This window comes from Aquarana catesbeiana, linkage group LG05 (genome assembly GCF_042186555.1).
Source record: "Aquarana catesbeiana isolate 2022-GZ linkage group LG05, ASM4218655v1, whole genome shotgun sequence".
In the NCBI taxonomy this organism is placed as follows: Eukaryota; Metazoa; Chordata; class Amphibia; order Anura; family Ranidae; genus Aquarana; species Aquarana catesbeiana.
Genome location: NC_133328.1, coordinates 616,684,567 through 616,702,928, shown reverse-complemented (window position 1 = coordinate 616,702,928; position 18,362 = coordinate 616,684,567). Strand labels below are relative to the sequence as shown.

The window sequence follows — 18,362 nt, the reverse complement described above, 5'->3', positions numbered from 1 at the left end:
TAACCATAGGGGTGAGGTGTAATTATTACTCCCACTCACCACAGAGCAGGAGGTATTGTCTACTCCTACTGGCCACAGTCAGGCTCCACTAAAGTCTGAAGGACAGTAAATCGGCCCTTTGTTTAGAAAGTTTGGAGACCCCTGCTCTAACACAACATTTTTTTACAACATAAAATAATTAATATATACATACAGGCATTACAGAAAAAAATAATTATCCTGGCTCCTGATAATGACATCCGATGATCAGAATGACAGCTGGGTTTACCGTGTAAGCGTCAAATGCTCACATAAGCATATGCATCGTCATTTGGATTTTTAGTGATTGCGAACCTGTTAAGTCAAAGTTGTGCTATTTTGTGTCCCTGGCAACCCGACCTGACATTATATGAATGCTATGCCAACAATTTATACAAACTTGGTATGAGGCCTGGGATGAAGAATCAAATGTTGTTGGAGCTCACGGAATTAAACATGCTTTAGCATATTACTGTACAGAACTGAATGTTACTACCTACAGCTTGTACTTACCTGACACTGTTCTGTAGGGTTACAGTGAAGAAAGGATGGTCACAGACAGTGCACTGTTAAAGTACCATATGTACATGAAATGGTAGACTTAAAAACCTGAACTGAAACAACCAGTTTACCATAACGTAAAAACAAAAAACGATCTCAATTTCTTGACACAATACGGCACAAATTAGCACACTAAACCATTTAACGTATACCTGTGCTTTGCCACTGTAAAAGGTATCAAACAAAGCCACCTTGTAAAATAAGTCTATACTTACCTTTCTGGATGGTGGTGTGTTAAAGTGGTTGTAAAAAGCAGGTTTTTTTTTTTTTTTTTACCTTAATGCATTCACTCCATTAACTACTTGTTGACCAACCGCCATCTTGACAGTGGCAGGTTGGCTCCCCTGCGCGAATCGCCCTAGCTGTACGACGGCCGCTTTAAGGGCTATAGGGGGTAAAATTTATGTTTTTGCAGCTCCCCCCCTTAAAGAAAAAGTATTTGAGCCCGATCTCAATCTAGTAATGTGCACAGAGAACAGTGGCTTTCTCCTCCCTCTCCCCTCACTAGACATGGAGGCACAAGCAGAAGCCATTGGATCCTGCTGCCGTCAACCACAGCCTGTGAGGAGAGGCGGCGGCTGGGCCTGGCACGCTGTGTGTGTCAATGATTACACGTAGCCTGCCTTGGAATCGAGCCTGCACAAGTGCCCCTATAGCAAGCCGCTTTGCACTCAACAGTGGGAAGGAGCTAGAAGTGGTGGCGGGGGTCCCCAGAAGAGAAGGATCAGGGCTGCTCTGTGTAAAACCATTTCACAGAGCAGGTAAGTATGACATGTTATTTAAAAAAAAAGACCCTTTACAATCACTTTAAATGTTAGCTCTACTGAAGAGCTCTGGGTGGTGATGAAATAATACACTTCCAAGATGTGTCAGATAGTGTGCGCCCCCGCCGCTGGGCACAGTGGTTGCTCTCCGAGCCAAGCCTATCCCATGCAGAGCTTGCACAGGGATGAGGACTCTGTTCTCACCACCACATGCTGTGACTTGGAAGTGCTGAGTATTTTTCTTTGCTACCTGCAGCCAGTAGAGTGACAGGGCAACATAAACCCCAGTTTTCTTTCAGTTCAAGTGAACTCCTACACGTGGTATACTTTATCTGTGGAGCGAATACAGTTGAGTGACCATTCTTTAAGCCAGCACATGCCAGTTTGTGTCACTAGTCTCAACAAAGAATATCAAACTGCATGAAAAGCGTCCCAGGATGTCTGGGTCCTCCAGCTGTTGAGAAACTATGAGATCCAGAAATCTCTATCAGGAAGTGGAAAGAGAGTGCAAGCAACATTAGCTGGTGAGAGATCACACAGCCCTTTTCATGGGGCAGAAGTGGTGGAAGATCACACAAACAAGAACACATGGCAGTAGAAGGAAAGTCGCATCATCCTTTCCATGTGGTAGCGGAGGGTTCACTTGGCTTCTTCCATGTGGTAGTATGTGAGGGTTTATATGACCCCTTCCATGTGCAGTAGGTAAGAAGTCACATGACCCGTTTCATGTGGCAGTAGGTGAGAAGTTCTATGGCCCTTTCCATGAGGTAGTACGTGAGGGTTCACATGACCTCTTCCAAGTGCAGTAGGTAAGAAGTCAGAAGGCCCGTTTCATGTGGCAGTAGGTGAGAAGTTCCATGGCCCTTTCCATGTGGTAGTATGTGAGGGTTCAAAAGACCCCTTCCATGTGGCATTAGATAAGGGTTCACATGGCCCTTTTCATGTGGTAGTATGTGGGGGTACACATGATAGACTCCATGTGCACTAGGTAAGGAGTCACATGGCCCATTTCACGTGGCAGTAGGCGAGAAGCTCCATGGCGCTTTCCATGTGGTAGTACGTGAGGGTTCAAATGACCCCTTCCATGTGCAACAGATAAAAAAATCAAATGGTCCGTTTCATGTGGCAGTATGTGAGAAGTTCCATGGTCCTTTCCATGTGGTAGTACGTGAGGGATCACATGACCCCTTCATTGCGCAGTAGGTAGGAAGTCAGATGACCCATTTCATGTGGCAGCAGGTGAGAAAAAGTAGGTGAGAAATTCTGTCCCTTTCTATGTGACAGCACATAAGGCAAGTAGGCAACCTTAGTCCCATCATGCCTCTTGGAGTAATTGTAACTGCCAGCCTTGCAATGCCTCATAGGAAATGTAGTTCCACAACAGCTCGAGGGCCCCAGATTGCCTACCACTGACGTAAGGGTTCAAGTGGCCTGTTCTATGTTGGAGTAGCGTAAGGATAACATGAACCATTCCCCGTGGCAGCAAGCGAGGGTTCAAATGATTCTTTCCACGTAGGAGTAGAGCAAGGATCACACGAGCCATAACACGTGGCAGTAGGTGAGGGCTTAGGTGGCCCTTTCCAATAATTGGGGCAGTAATTGACTTGCTTTTGTACATCCATCAACTGCTGATCAGTGGTAAGACAAGTGTCGGCTTTATGCCTAAATTGATGTGCGGCACATCCTATGAAATACTCCTAAAAAGTTTTGACTGCATGATTGGACCCACACTTCCAGAGGATTGAGAGGTAGGACTTGCCATGCCTGCTTTATACACAAACAGTATCCACATTTGTATAGCCTGGGTCATTAAGGCTGCTCAAAATACAAATTTACCTCTGCAACTCAAAACTAATTTTTTTTTTTTTTTTAAATGGCGCATCATGTATCCTTTGTTGTTTGTTGATATACAGGGCTCCATTACCGTGTGCATCATTTACCGGACAAATGAGTGGAGCCAAATATGCACATGATGTGAGGATGGGGAAAGAAAGGTAACTGAAAAGAATTGAAAAAATTAAAAAAAAAATGTAGGAGGAAATAGATTACAGGTAGAAAATATTATAAAAGTGAACTTACACTTTAAAAATCACAAATCCCAGCAAGACGCATGTAGCGCCAACTCCACTGCAGAGCCAGGACTTGCCTAGAGCCGATTCTAGGGCAGGATGATTACAACCTGCTGTAAAATAACTGTTTCATCTCACAGCAAAAAGAAGAAAATAGCCCTTTGAAAATTAATGATTTCATATTGCGCTTTCATGATTACACGTTAAATAATTTACACTGCCTCGATCCATTTCAGCTAAAGCTGAAATAATGTCTCTGCTTTCTCGGTGACACAATGTTTCACAGTGAACGGTAGATGTGATTGAAAACTACTGAACTTCAGAAAATTAATTTCTGAATGAAAAAATTCCAGGAACAAAGCAGAACCCCGGGTAAAGAGCTAGACACATAGCTAAAAATAAATATATACGTGGCCTTTCTTATCTGGCAGAAGATTCATAACTCTGCTCAGTTGATCTCGTCATTCACATACACCTGCCATAGAGTCAAGTAGGTGACACTCATTCCTTAACCACTTCCATACCAGGCCTATTCTGGCACTCTTCTCCTACATGGAAAAATAATCATTTTTTTTTTTTTGGCTAGAAAATTGCTTAGAACCCCCAAACAGTATAAATGTTTTTTTTTTTTTTTTAACAGACTCTAGGGAATAAAATGGCGATCATTGCAAATTTTTACGTCACACGGTATTTGCGCAGGAATTATTTAAACACTTTTTTAAAAAAAAAAAAAACTGCTTCAGGAATAAAAAAAAAAAAAAAAAAAAAATTTTTTGTTGTATAATGTAAAAGATGATGCTACGCCGAGTAAATAGATAACTAACAAGTCACACTTTAAAACTGCGCACACTCGTGGAATGTCGCCAAACTTTGGTACTTAAAAATCTCCATAGACGCTTTAAATTTTTTTAGAGTTACAAAGGAGGTCTTGGACTAGAATTATTGCTCTTACGCATGTGGCGATACCTCACGTGTGATTTGAACACCGTTTACATATTTGGGTGCGACTTACATATGCGTTCGCTTCTGTGCGCGGGGACAGGGGTGCTTTAAAAAAATATTTTTTTTTGTGTACATTTTACCTTTGTTTTTTTATTTTTACACTTTCTCTTTACATTTTTTTTAATCACTTTTATTCCTATTACAAGGAATGTAAACATCCCTTGTAATAGGAATAGTCTGTGACAGATCCTCTTTTTGGAGAGATGTGGGGTCTGCAAGACCCCACATCTTTCCTCTAGGCTGGAAAGACCGAAATAAAAAAAAAATAAAAAAAATGAACTCTCGCCCTTTCCAGCCGAGTCCCTGGCATTGTATACATCCGCCAGCCCGGACGTGGCGTCATAACATCGCGCCCGGGCTTCCGAGGGTCATAGAGATGACTGGGGACCATCCGGTGGCAAACAATTCGTTCTCCGGCTCGCCGATCGCATGGGCGAGCCCGGAGAAGCACCGTAAGGGCGGCGGGAGTCGTCCCCTCCCGCCGCCTGTAAGAACGATCAAGTGGTTGAACTGCCGATAGGATTATTCTCACGGTGCACAGAATCGCTGGCCGAAAAAAGACGATATCTGAATGATGCCTGTAGCTGCAGGCAACATTTAGATATCCCCACTCAAAGTCCAGGACATCATATAACATCCTTGAGCTGGAAGTGCTTAAGGTGGAGTTCCACCCCAAAAAAAAAAAAAAAAAAAAAATTAGTAATGTGCGTAAAAAAAAATAAAAAAAAAAAAAACATTTGGAGAAATTTTTTTTTTTTACTCACCTCTAAATGGCTGTTGCTAGGGGGTCCCTCGAAGTCTGCCTCCTTCGGTGCCTGGGCTGGTGACATCACTTCCCTCGGCGCAGGAAGGGAGATCGCCTCTCCACCCTCCCTCTTGTCAATCATCTGGGACACGTGACCGGTCCCAGATGATTACGGGGCCAGTGACGGCGCCCGGTGCAGCACGCGCATGCGCAGTGGGTGCCCGGCTGTGAAGCCACAGCCGGGCACCCATAGTTAAAATGCCGGCGCCGCCGAGCAGAGGGGGGGGGGGGACGAGCGGGGCTTCGATCCCCCGCATCCCTGGACAGGTAATTGTCCGATTAAAAGTCAGCAGCTGCAGTATTTGTAGCTGCTGACTTTTAATTTTTTTTTTTTTAAATGGGAACCCCACTTTAAAGTGTATGTAAACTCTAACAATGAACTTCTCTTATCTGCTCCCTTTTGTGCTGTTAAATATACCATTGAAACCCTTTGATTAAGCCACGGTGGGTGGGGCAACAGCACGTCAAATGGGCGTTGCCTTTGGCGGAGACTCATAGGCTGAAGCAGTCTTGATGCCTCTACTATGGTGGCTGGTTAAGAGAGAGTGGTGCCTTCTTGATCTCACGCATGTACTGCCTCGGATAGGCTTCTTGGCAAGCAGCACCCCTTACCTGAGGATCGTGGAAGCTTGGTCTCAGGCTTTAGGCAGCGTTCTAAGCTTGGTATACCATTGAAAGTGATATATCTGTTCAACAAGTGCAAAAAATACCTGTTGATCATGACACAAATTCAGAGCTATCCTGTGTCCACCATACACGTCCTGTGTTATCTCAAGGAGAGTAATTAGCCCTGCTAACTATTTTGGGCTACAGAATAGTTAGTCTCTGTATTGTAGAGAACAGGATAAGAGGATGTATAACGTGTTTTTTCATAGTTTACCCTGACATACACTTTAATTGTATCTTGTGTCAACTACCTTCTGAGCAGATGTCACTGCAGTACAGTTATATTAGCTTAGGTTCACATTGGTGCAGGTTAGAAATCGTGCGAGTTCAGCTGAACCCACACGATTTCAACTCAGCAATGCAGTCTGACTTAAGGGGCAATTTGACAGACATCTGTGCAAGTTCCTGCACAGATGTCTATGCAAATCGTCCCCCCCCCCCGTACAGGAATTACTTTTGGGGATCGGTGTGGCGCTGCACCGATTCAGACGGTGCCATTGCTGGCAAAAGCCCCCCCCCACCCCCCCCGATTTGGCAGGGGATTTGACATGTCAAATCCCCTGCCAAATCGCTTCAATGTGAACTTAGGCTTAGGGTCTTAATCAAGTAGGAAAGCGCTAATCAACAGACGGAGAATCCCATTTCTTGTAGAATTCCTCCTCCATGGGGTTCTGCTAAGAAAATCATTTCAGAATGAAATACCAGCTATGGGGAATGAGCTAATCTGACCCTTAGGGGAGCCATTACAGGGTGAACAGTGCAGGAGTCCTTCCTACCTGATGTGGGGATTTGGAAACTCACCCCATCTTCCATCCCCCCACCTCTGTGCTTGCATAACGTCACGGCTTGCTGAGGGTTAGAAGGCCTATAATATCCTATAAGGGAGTGGCCTTCCAATTGAGAGTATCGTCCCAACTCAGATCCCTAAGCAACAAGTAGCCTCCTATAAACAAGTGTTTCAATATTTGCTGCCACTGATGGGGTGCTGGGTGTAGCTAGACCACTGGAGCTGTATCTGCATTGCCCCAAATGCATCAGAGAATACTCTTAGGGCAAACTGCCACATACAGGGGTACACGACAGTCCATGCTGCAGGGCTAGAGGGCCCAATCTTCACTCATCATGGGGAGGGAAAGTTTAATTCGAAGGGCCTTGACTACCCCAGGGGTTAACTGCCCTTGACCTGTAAAGCACCCTGTCAGTAACTTCACTAGATACAGTATCTCACAAAAGTGAGTACACCCTCACATTTTTGTAAATATTTTATTATATCTTTTCATGCGACAACACTGAAGAAATGACTTTGCTACAATGTAAAGTAGTGAGTATACAGCTTGTATAACAGTGTAAATTTGCTGTCCCCTCAAAATAACTCAACACACAGCTATGCATTTCTAAATCACTGGCAACAAAAGTGAGTACACCCCTAAGTGAAAATGTCCAAACTGGGCCCAAAGTGCCTCTTGGGCATGGAGTTCACCAGAGCTTCACAGGTTGCCACTGGAGTCCTTTTCCACTCCTCCATGATGACATCACAGAGCTGGTGGATGTTAAAGACCTTGCGCTTCTCCACCTTCCATTTGAGGATGCCCCACAGATGCTCAATAGGGTTTAGGTCTGGAGACATGCTTGGCCAGTCCATCACCTTTACCCTCAGCTTCTTTAGCAAAGGCAGTGGTCCTCTTGGAGATGTGTTTGGGGTCGTTATAATGTTGGGATACTGCCCTGCGGCCCAGTCTCCGAAGGGAGGGGATCATGCTCTGCTTCAGGATGTCACAGGACATTTGGCATTCACGGTTCCCTCAATGAACTGTAGCTCCCCAGTTCCGGCAGCACATATGCAGCCCCAGACCATGACACTCCCACCACCATGCCTGACTGTAGGCAAGACACGCTTATCTTTGTACTCCTAACTTGGTTGACACCACACACGCTTGACACCATATGAACCAAATAAGTTTAACTTGGTCTCATCAGACCCCAGGACATGGTTCCAGTAATCCATGTCCTTAGTCTGCTTGTCTTCAGCAAACTGTTTGCGGGCTTTCTTGTGCATCATCTTTAGAAGAGGCTTCCTTCTGGGACTGACAGGCTGACCCCCACAACTTCAACCTCTGCAGCAATGCTGGCATCACTTATAACTCTATCTCCCAAAAACAACCTCTGGATATGATGCTGAGCACTTGCAACCAACTTCTTTGGTCAACCATGGCGAGGCCTGTTCTGAGTGGAACATGTCCTGTTAAACCGCTGTATGGTGTTGGGCAACATGCTGCAGCTCAGTTTCAGGGTCTTGGCAATCTTCTTATAGCCTAGGCCATCTTTATGTAGAGCAACAATTCTTTTTTTCAGATCCTCTGAGTTCTTTGCCACTAGGTGCCATGTTGAACTTCCAGTGACCAGTATGAAAGAGTGAGAGTGATAATACCAATTTTAACACACCTGATCCCCATTCACACCTGAGACCTTGTAACACTAACGAGTCACATGACACCGGGGAGGGAAAATGGCTAATTGGGGCCAATTTGGACATTTTCACTTAGTGGTGTACTCACTTTTATTGCCAGCGGTTTAGACATTAATGGCTGTGTTTTGAGTTATTTTGGGGGACAGCAAATTTACATCGTTATACAAGCTGTACACTCACAACTTTACATAGTAGCAAAGTGTATTTTTTTCAGTGTTGTCACATTAAAAGATATAATAAAATAATTACAAAAACGTGAGGGGTGTACTCACTTTTGTGAGATACTGTATATTGTACACCAGAGATCGCTGGCCGCAGGATTCAGTTCCGACCGGCAACATTACAAGCTGTGCTTGCTCTTGCATTCTCTAGGCAACTGATCCAGATGAAGCCCTTCCCTATTACAGCAGGGGTGTTCCGGAAAAACAGGGAACTAAAGGCCACAAAATCAGGAGACGTTCGCAAATACATTTGTAGGCCAATCCATCACCTAAAAACTGAGGTTTAGCGGAGTTGGGACAGGTTATGCCTCAGCAGGGAATTCCTACCTTTTTTTGGCCAGTGGCCAATTAACATCAAGGTGGTAGCATAACACAGGTAATCATGAATATGAAGTACCCTGTGATCTACCATTAGGAAAGTGAGTCTTTGGGGCAATACAAGGTTTAAGGAACTAGAAATATTAAATAGTGCTGCTAAAGAGAAAAATACTTGTTAAGAGTAGGGTTTAATACTACATTAACATGTCAACCTACCACAAATGGTGGAGAGGTGACACAAGAAGCTGCAAAGTTTCCCACTTGCTTAGCTAGACAATGTTACGGGGCTTTATTAAATCACACCACTGGTTACACAGAATTTCCAATTCCATAGGTAGGTATCACTGGTCACATATAGAATATGTATCAACTTTGTACTTGGGGATTTTCCTGGGTTCAGATTGACTTTTCAATGCAATAAAGACAAAATATATACAAACTAATTTTCTACCACTCTAGACAAACTACAGTTCCTTAGTGACTACAGAACTAGATTAGTATTGTTCTCTGCAGAATACTAGTTTGACGCACTACATAAGCCAACACACAAACTTTAAACTCGTGTCACAACGGGAGAAAGGACTAGGGCTAGTTCAGTCTAGGAGGCAGAGCCGGATTACCTTTTGATCGACATGGACTTTTACGTACTTTTTTGACAGATGGAAAGAGAGCTACATTGAAAAGTGAAGAGAATAGTTTGGTAAAACGAAAATCCTGTGGATTAACGGGTCCGTCCACACAAAACTGATATTTAACTAAATTGTTAGAGGAGTGACAGAATTTAATCACAAAATGGATGCCCTAGTTCAATCAGGAACTTCAGTATTGAGACATAAGCATTGGAGGTACCAAACCTGGTCATGGCAATCTCAAGAGTGTTTCACTTCCCCCAGTGGGAATTTGGTATTCTATTTTATGTTACAACAGGAGGAACAGAAGTAGCCAGCAACTGATCTGTTGTACAATCAGCATTAAGACTTAAAAATGGGCAGCAACATAGATTTGAGCTTTTCTTTTTGGAGCCTCAATGAGATGTTAGAAGCCAATGGGGAACTCAACCAGATAAGCTTCTCCTATAACCAAAATATCATTTTTGAGTGGAACAGTCCCTTAAATGACTGGTCATTGCTGAAGGGTAAGAAGGCGTACAAAGGTGCAACTGCAAAATACAAATATATGTAAATACATATCCTTAAATCTAGAAAGGAACACCTACAGTCTAACTAAAAAGCAAAATTAAAAGTGAGCATAATTAATTCAATTAAAAAATTAAAATTATAGGACTTTACAAGACATTATTTACATCTGAACCAGCCACATAACAAAACATGCCTTTCTGTGATAAAATTCACTTTTTTTTGTTTTTTTACATGGTCCCCATGCCTACAACAGTACATATATACAGACTGTGTGACAACGCCTCCTCCACATGCCCTAGCTCAATGGCGGGGGGCAGGCACAGACACAGCACGGCTCTTAATTTTCTTTAAAAAAAAGGGGGGGGAGGGCACAGACACAGCATGGCTTCCTGTGACTCTCAATTATCCTGTAAAAGGGGCAGGCAGACACAGCGTGGATCTGACTCCCCATTATCTTACGGGTAGGAGTACTCTTGCTGCCCCTATATGAAAAATCTGATCATTTGCATATTAGCGGTCCTCCTAGCTTCAAAGGCTGAAACAAAACTGTTGACATAATATATACTGATCAGTCCAAAGCTTAAAATCACAGGAAAGCAGCCAATACACAAATCCAATACATAAAAGTATAACTAAAGGCAAACCCTTTGCTTTAGTTTTGGATAGGGTGAGGACAACCTCTCAGGTTGTCGCTGTTACCTTCTCTATTTGTCCTGTTTCATTGAAAGTGAAACTAAAAGAAATCCCACACTTCTTGTTTTGGCTATGGGACAGGAAATGAAGGGGAATTGTCCCAATGGAACATACATGGCAAAAAAAAAAAAAACCTCCCTTACTCTATCCAAAATGAAAATAAAATGCTTTTAGTTCTACTTTAAAGCGGAGTTCCACCCAAAAGTGGAACTTCTGCTCATTTGTCTCCTCTCCCCCTCTGGTGCCACAATTGGCACCTTTCGGGGGTGAGGGGGGACAGGATACCTGGCTTGGACAGGTATCCTGTTCCCACTTCCGGGAGTCCGTGCCGCGGCCGTGTGACATCACTGCGGAGCTCCCTCCTCCTCCTCCTCTCCCTGTTGCCGGGCCAGTACGAGAGAGGAGCGGGGCCTCGCGCATGGGCAGTAGGGTTCAGGGCGTGAAGCCGTAAGGTTACACTGCCAGGTACCCTTACCCGCAATGGCAGCAACAGCACCTGACAGCTGATGGAAACTATTATTAAAAGCCAGCAGCTGCAGTATGTGTAGCTGCTGGCTTTTCATTTTTTGGGGGGGGGGACACCGCTTTAAAGTGCAACTAAAATTAAAAAAGAAAAAAAGCTGGAAAATCATCACAAGAGACAATACTCTCAGTCTGGGTTCACACTGCTGCACAGAGCGGCTCACATCAGGGGTCCGGTGTCCCTGTTCACCGTTTCAGGTCCGATTTCAATCTGAACTTTTGGCTGAATTCGGACCTGAAATGGACTAGAACAGTGTTTCTCAACTCCAGTCCTCAAGGCGCACCAACAGGTCATGTTTTCAGGATTTCCACTATTTTGCACAGGTGATTTGATCAGTTTCACTGCCTTAGTAATTACCACAGCTGTTTCATCTGAGGGAAATCCTGAAAACATGACCTGTTGGTGCGCCTTGAGGACTGGAGTTGAGAAACACTGGACTAGAAGACACACAGGACTCCTGTGCAATGCGGGGGGGGGGGAACCTGCATCCAATTCGCAATAGTGTGAACCCAGCCTTAGTCATTAGAATGTGTCCCTTGTGCTTATTCCTCTTTTGTCAGTAAAAATCCACCTCCACCGATGCCCCACCTCCACCCCGTAATCTTCCAGTGCAGCTGGGGTTAATACAACTGGTGGGGATGTCATAGGCTGTACTCGCCCATTCCACCCACATTTATTCATAGAAGCCGTACTACAGCTTCTATGAATACAACACAAGAGATGAATGGAGGGGGCAGACCTATTAATCACCTGCCTGTCCTCCATTCTTTGATCTGATTTCATTCATAGAAGCTGTAAACGGGGAGAGACAGGAGAGCCCTAGTGTAGTAAATTGCTTCATAAGTGGTACAGTGTTTTACTAAAAAAAAAAAAAAAAAAAAAAAAAAAAAAAAAAAATCATGGTTCACTCAAAAACAAAAATGGTTCCACAGTGGAAAGAACAGAAAAAAATAATTTGGGGGCTGTGTATAAAAGGGGAGGATCAGAGAAGACAGGCTCAAAAAGCCTTTTTTACACAATGCAGGAATAAACCCTTAGGTTCCACAGTGAGTATAACAAGCATGCTTTACTGCATATACAGACGTGATTTTACTATTGTGAATTTGTAACACTACAACTTGCAGCATAAGCAGGTTAGGTCATCAGGCTAGCCGTGTTAGGTGGTAGAGCTGTGCAAATCTTGCGACTAAATAGACAGAAATACAAATCCTTTGGGGTGTAAGCAAGTTCCCGAATATATACTTTACCAGTTCATTTGGAGTATTTATGAGGTTTATTATTTTTTATTTATTTCAGTTGTCTCATATGCATCACATACATACTCAACCATTCAGTGAATCAACTCCAATTATTAGGAGGCATGTGGCCCAGGCCAGACCTACCTGCTCAGAGCTTTCCTTTAATGGCATCTAATTGTGGTTTACTAGTTTGGATTTTTAATAGCTATAGAAAGAAGTTTTATATTCCTGGAGTGGTTAACCATTATTCTTCTAACAAAACTCAACCTTTTTTTTTTTTTAAAGCTCACGTCTGGCTGTGTGTCTGTGCCCAATTCCTCCCAATACCCCATACCAAGAGCTTATAATACTAACCTGCCTTACAGTTCCTACAATTGTGCTCAAAAGTTTGCATACCCTGGCAGAAAAAGTGAAATTTTGGCATCAATATTGAAAATATGACTGATCATACCAAAAAACTGTCTTTTATTTAAGGATAGCAATCACATGAAGCCATGTATTATCACATCGTATTTTGGATCCTTTATAAAATCATATTGATAACAGAAATCACCCAAATGGCCCTGATAAAAAGTTTACATACCCTGGAATGTTTGGCCTTGGTACAGACACAGAAGGTGGCACACACAGGTTAAAATGGCAATTAAAGGTTAATTTTCCACTTCTTATTAGGTGATTGAACAGTACTGACTGGCATATTCAAGGCTTTTAATATCTTTTTATATCCTTTTCCATCTTTGTAAAGTTTCATTACCTTGTTATGCAGGTCTTTTGACTGTTCTTTGCTACCTCCTCATGGCTCAGTGTCTAGCCTGCTTAGTGCATCCATGTGACAGCTCACTGACTATTTATACATAGACACCAATTGTGATATAAAAAGCCACAAACTGGAGAAATTAAAACTTTAATTGCCATTTTAACCTGTGTGTGCCACCTTCTGTGTCTGTACCAAGGCAAAACATTTCAGGGTATGTAAACTTTTTATCGGGGTCATTTGGGCGATTTCTGTTATGATTTAAAAAGGATCCAAAAAACGATGTGATAGTAAATGGCTTCATGTGATCACTATCCTTAACCACTTCCCGCTCACCGGCCGTCATGTGACGTCATTGACTTTGTGCGGGTACTCTGAATGATGCCCACAGCCACAGGCATCTATCAGATATCATCTTTTTCAGCCGGCGATTCCCTACAACATAATAACGATCATAGCAGCTGTTACAACGCTCGATCATTCTTACGGGCAGCGAGAGAGGACGCCCCTCCCTCCGCCTTCCGGTGCTTCTACCGACTCAGCCGTGCCATCGGTGAGTCAGAGACAGGATCCGCCGGCCCCGGATAATTACCATAGAGATTTCCAGCAGACCAGATGATCGCCAGAGTCTCTATGATCGTTCGGAGGCCAGGCGCGATGTTATGACGTCACGCCTGGCCTCTACATTCAAACAAATGGCACAGCCTTGGCTGGGAAGCCGAGATAGTTTTTTTTTTTTAATTTCAGGCTTCCCAGCCTAGAGGTGAGATGTGAGGTCTTATTGACCCCATATCTCACTGTAAAGAGGACCTGTCATGCCATATTCCTATTACAAGGGATGTTCACATTCCTTGTAATAGGAATAAAAGTAATCAAAAAATTTTTTTTTTTTAAAAGTGTAAAAATAAAAAAAGAAAAGTAAAAGTAACAATAATTTTTTTTTTTTTAAAAAGTGTAAAAATAAAAAAAGAAAAGTAAAAGTAACAATCATTTTTTTTTTTCCTTTTAAAGTGCCCCTGTCCCCGTGTGCTCACACGCAGAAGCAAATGGATACATAAGTCCCGCCCACATATGAAAACCACACATGTGAGGCATCGCAGCGAAGTGAGAGCAATAATTCTAGCCCTAGACCTCCTCTGTAACTCAAAACATGTAACTAGTAAAAAAATATGAAAGCGTCGCCTGTGGGGATTTTGCCGCCATTCCACGAGCGTGTGCAATTTTGAAGCCAGACATGATGGGTATCTTTTTACTCGGCATAACTTTATCTTTTACATTATGTAAACAAACCGGGCTAACTTTAATGTTTTTTTTTTAAAGCATAAAGCAGTCCCCCCCCCCCAAAAAAAACACGTTCGAAAAATTGCTGCACAAACACCGTGTGAGATAAAAAGTTGCAATGACCACCATTTTATTCTCTAGGGTCTCTGCTAAAAAAAAAAACATATATAATGTTTGGGGGTTCTATGTAATTTTCTAGCAAAAAAATTATGATTTTTACATGTAGGAGAGAAATGTCAGAATTGGCCTGGGTGGCAAGGGGTTTTAAATAAAAACGTTTTTTTTGGCATGACCAGTCATATTTTCTGCCAAAATTTCACAATTTCTGCCAGGGTATGCAAACTTTTGAGCACGACTGTATATATTTTCAAGAAGGTAATTTAATCCGCAAGCTATTCGCTTTCTTTTATGGTTATTCTGTAGGCATTGAAACACCATAAAAATTTGTAGATTTTCTAAAGCTGAACATGAGAGTATGTGGCTGGTCAGTGTTTTGCTTCGATTTGTACACTTTTCCATAGAACACTGAAGAAGGAACAAATCTTACCCGTCACTTGGGGCACATAGGCGACGGACAGTCTCTCCACGCTGTATCCACTGCCACCCAGAGATTCCGCAATTTTGTTGGTTAGGAAGAAGACATTCTTATCGTGCTTGTCCAGAGATTTTGGTAGGCTGCAAATAGAAAGAATAGAAAGATGAAGACTGCCATTCACACGTTAAGGCGTATGTAAACCCAATCGCCAAAATTTCAATCTTCAATATATTAACCCCTTGCCGACCGGCTCATGCCGATATACATCAGCAGAAGGGCAAGTACAGGCATATTAACGTACCTGTACGTTGCCCTTTAAGACGGGGCATTGTGGGAGTGCGGCCGCCGCGAGCTTCCGTGAGCGTGACCGCGGGTCCCGCGGACTCGATGTCCACGGGGATACCCGCGATCGTCTCACGAAGAGGAAGAACGGGAAAATGCTGATGTAAACAAACATCTCCCCATTCTGCCTAGTGACAGGACACTGATCACCGCTCCCTGTGATAGGGAGCGGTGATCAGTGTCATGTCACACGTAGCCCCCCCCCCCCACAGTTAGAATCACTCCCTAGGACACACTTAACCCCATACAGCGCCCCCTACTAGTTAACCCCTTCACTGCCAGTGTTATTTACACAGTAATCAGTGCATTCTTAAACGTACTGATCGCTGTATAAAAGTGGATGGTCCCAAAATAGCGCCAAAAGTGTCCGATGTGTCCACCATAATGTCGCAGTCACAATAAAAATCGCAGATTGCCGCCATTACTAGTAATAAAAAAAAAAAATTAGTGAAAATTGTCAATAAAAGCCTTTGACACTTATGAAATGCTTCTAATTATACTTCAGTATACCATAGTCTGAGAAAAAAGAGCTAAAAACACTGAAGCAGCAGAAAGTTTATATTTGTGTCATTCTCAAAACTTTTGGTCACGGCTGTAAACAAAAAGCCTGTGGGGTCGAGTGGTTAACCACTTCAGCCCCGGACCATTTGGCTGGCCAAAGATCAGAGCACTTTTTGCGTCGCTTAAACTTTTTGACAATTGCGCGTTCTTGCGACGTGGCTCTGAAACAAAATTGATGTCTTTCTCCCCCCCCCCCCCCCACAAATAGAGCTTTCTTTTGGTGGTATTTGATCACCTCTGCGGTTTTTATTTTTTGCGCTATAAACAAAAAAAAGAGCGACAATTTTGAAAAAATATTTTTTACTTTTTGCTATAATAAATATCCCCTAAAAAATATTAAAAAAAATTTTTTTTTTCCTTAGTGTAGACCGATACATATTCTACATATTTTTGGTTAAAAAAAAATGCAATAAGCGTATATTGATTGGTTTGCGCAAAAGTTATAGAGTTTACAAAATAGGGGATAGTTTTATGGCATTTTTATTAATAATTTTTTTTATATATTAGTAATGGCAGCGATCAGCGATTTTTATCATGACTGCGACATTATGGCGGACAGATCGGACACTTTTGCCGTGATTTTGGGACCATTCACATTTATACAGCGATCAGTGCAATTAAAAATGCATTGATTACTGTGTAAATGTGACTGACTGCCAGTCACATTTACACAGTAATCAATGCATTTTTAATTGCACTGATCGCTGTATAAATGTGAATGGTCCCAAAATCACGTCAAAAGTGTCCGCATCTCCCCGTTCTGCCCTAGTGACAGCACACTGATCGCAGCTCCCTGTAATCGGGAGCTGTGATCAGTGTCGTGTCACACATAGCCCCTCCCCCCGCAGTTAGAATCACTCCCTAGGACACACTTTACCCCTACAGCGCCACCTAGTGGTTAACCCCAGGTTAACCACTAGGTGGCGCTGTAGGGGTTAAGTGTGTCCTAGGGAGTGATTCTAACTGCGGGGGGAGGGGCTATGTGTGACACGACACTGATCACAGCTCCCGATTACAGGGAGCTGTGATCAGTGTGCTGTCACTAGGGCAGAACGGGGAGATGCTTGTCTCAGCATTTCCCCGTTCTTCCTCTCCGTAAGACGATCGCGGGTATCCCCGCTGACATTGAGTCCGCGGGACACGCGATCACGCTCATTAAGCTCCTAGCGCGCGCACGCCCACAAGCCGCCTCTTACAGGGCTACGTACAGGTAAGTGATTCTGCCTGTATGTGCCCTTCTGCCGACGTATATCAGCGTGAGGTGGTCGGGAAGCGGTTAAGACTGTTAGGCTCAATTCACGCTGCCGTGACTTAAGATCTGACTTGTGAGACCCCCAAGTCGCATGACAAGTGAAATCCCATGTTAGTAATTAATTGTGCAGCTCTACTGTCCAACCACAGCAGCCATCAGCCTCTCAGACTTGTACAGGCTGCCAGTAGCGGGGTTGGACTGTACCTTCCACTCGCATCTAAACTCAAGCAGCCTTACACCACTGTGGTAAACGCCCAGTGTGCACAAGGCCTTAAATGTTGTGAAAAGGTGGCACAAAGAAATGGGAGAGGGGCTTTAAAATGTGATTAGAAAATGGCATAAAAAAAAAAAAACCAGCAGTTTTCTTTATTTTATTCCTGTTCTTTTGTTATGCATTAACCACTTCAGCCCTGGAAGGATTTATCCCCTTCCTGACCAGGCCATTTTTTGGGATACGGCACTGCGTCGCTTTAACTGACAATTGCGCGGTCGTGTTACGCTGTACCCAAACAAAATTGATGTCCTTTTTTCGCACAAATAGAGCTTTCTTTTGGTGGTATTTGATCACCTCTGCGGGTTGCCGCAGTGTAATGACGACGGCGGCTGGTCGGAAAGCGGTTAAAACCAGTGGTCCCCAAACGGCGGCCCTTTGTTTGCCGTTATCTGGCCCTTGAGGCAATTATTCCTATCACTAACACCAACAATGGGGCACTATTCTTTCCACTGACACAAACGATGGGGCACTATTCTTTCCACCGACACCAACGATGGGGCACTATTCTTTCCACTGACACCAACAATGGGACACTATTCTTTCCACTGACACCAACGATGGGGCACTATTCTTTCCACCGACACCAACGATGGGGCACTATTCTTTCCACCGACACCAACGATGGGGCACTATTCTTTCCACCGACACCAACGATGGGGCACTATTCTTTCCACCGACATAAACAATGGGGCATAATTCCTTCCATGGACAACAAAATTGTGGTACTATTCCTCCCAACAAAACCAACTACCAAAGATCAGGCATTGTTTACTCCCACACTGGGCACAGTTCGGCCCCCCTAAAGTCTGAAGGACAGTAAACTGGCCCTTTCTTTAGAAAGTTTGGAGACAACTTTAATAAAACTTTCTTTGCCCATAT

At 43.4% G+C, this 18,362-nt stretch overlaps 1 protein-coding gene across 1 annotated transcript in view; it reads right to left on the bottom strand.

Moving 5' to 3' along the window:
- Positions 1-18,362, bottom strand: part of EFR3A (EFR3 homolog A) — a 194,655-nt gene that overhangs the window by 21,503 nt on the left and 154,790 nt on the right. The window contains 1 exon segment of the mRNA XM_073632263.1: positions 15,067-15,194. Coding sequence (XP_073488364.1) covers positions 15,067-15,194 — 128 coding nt within the window.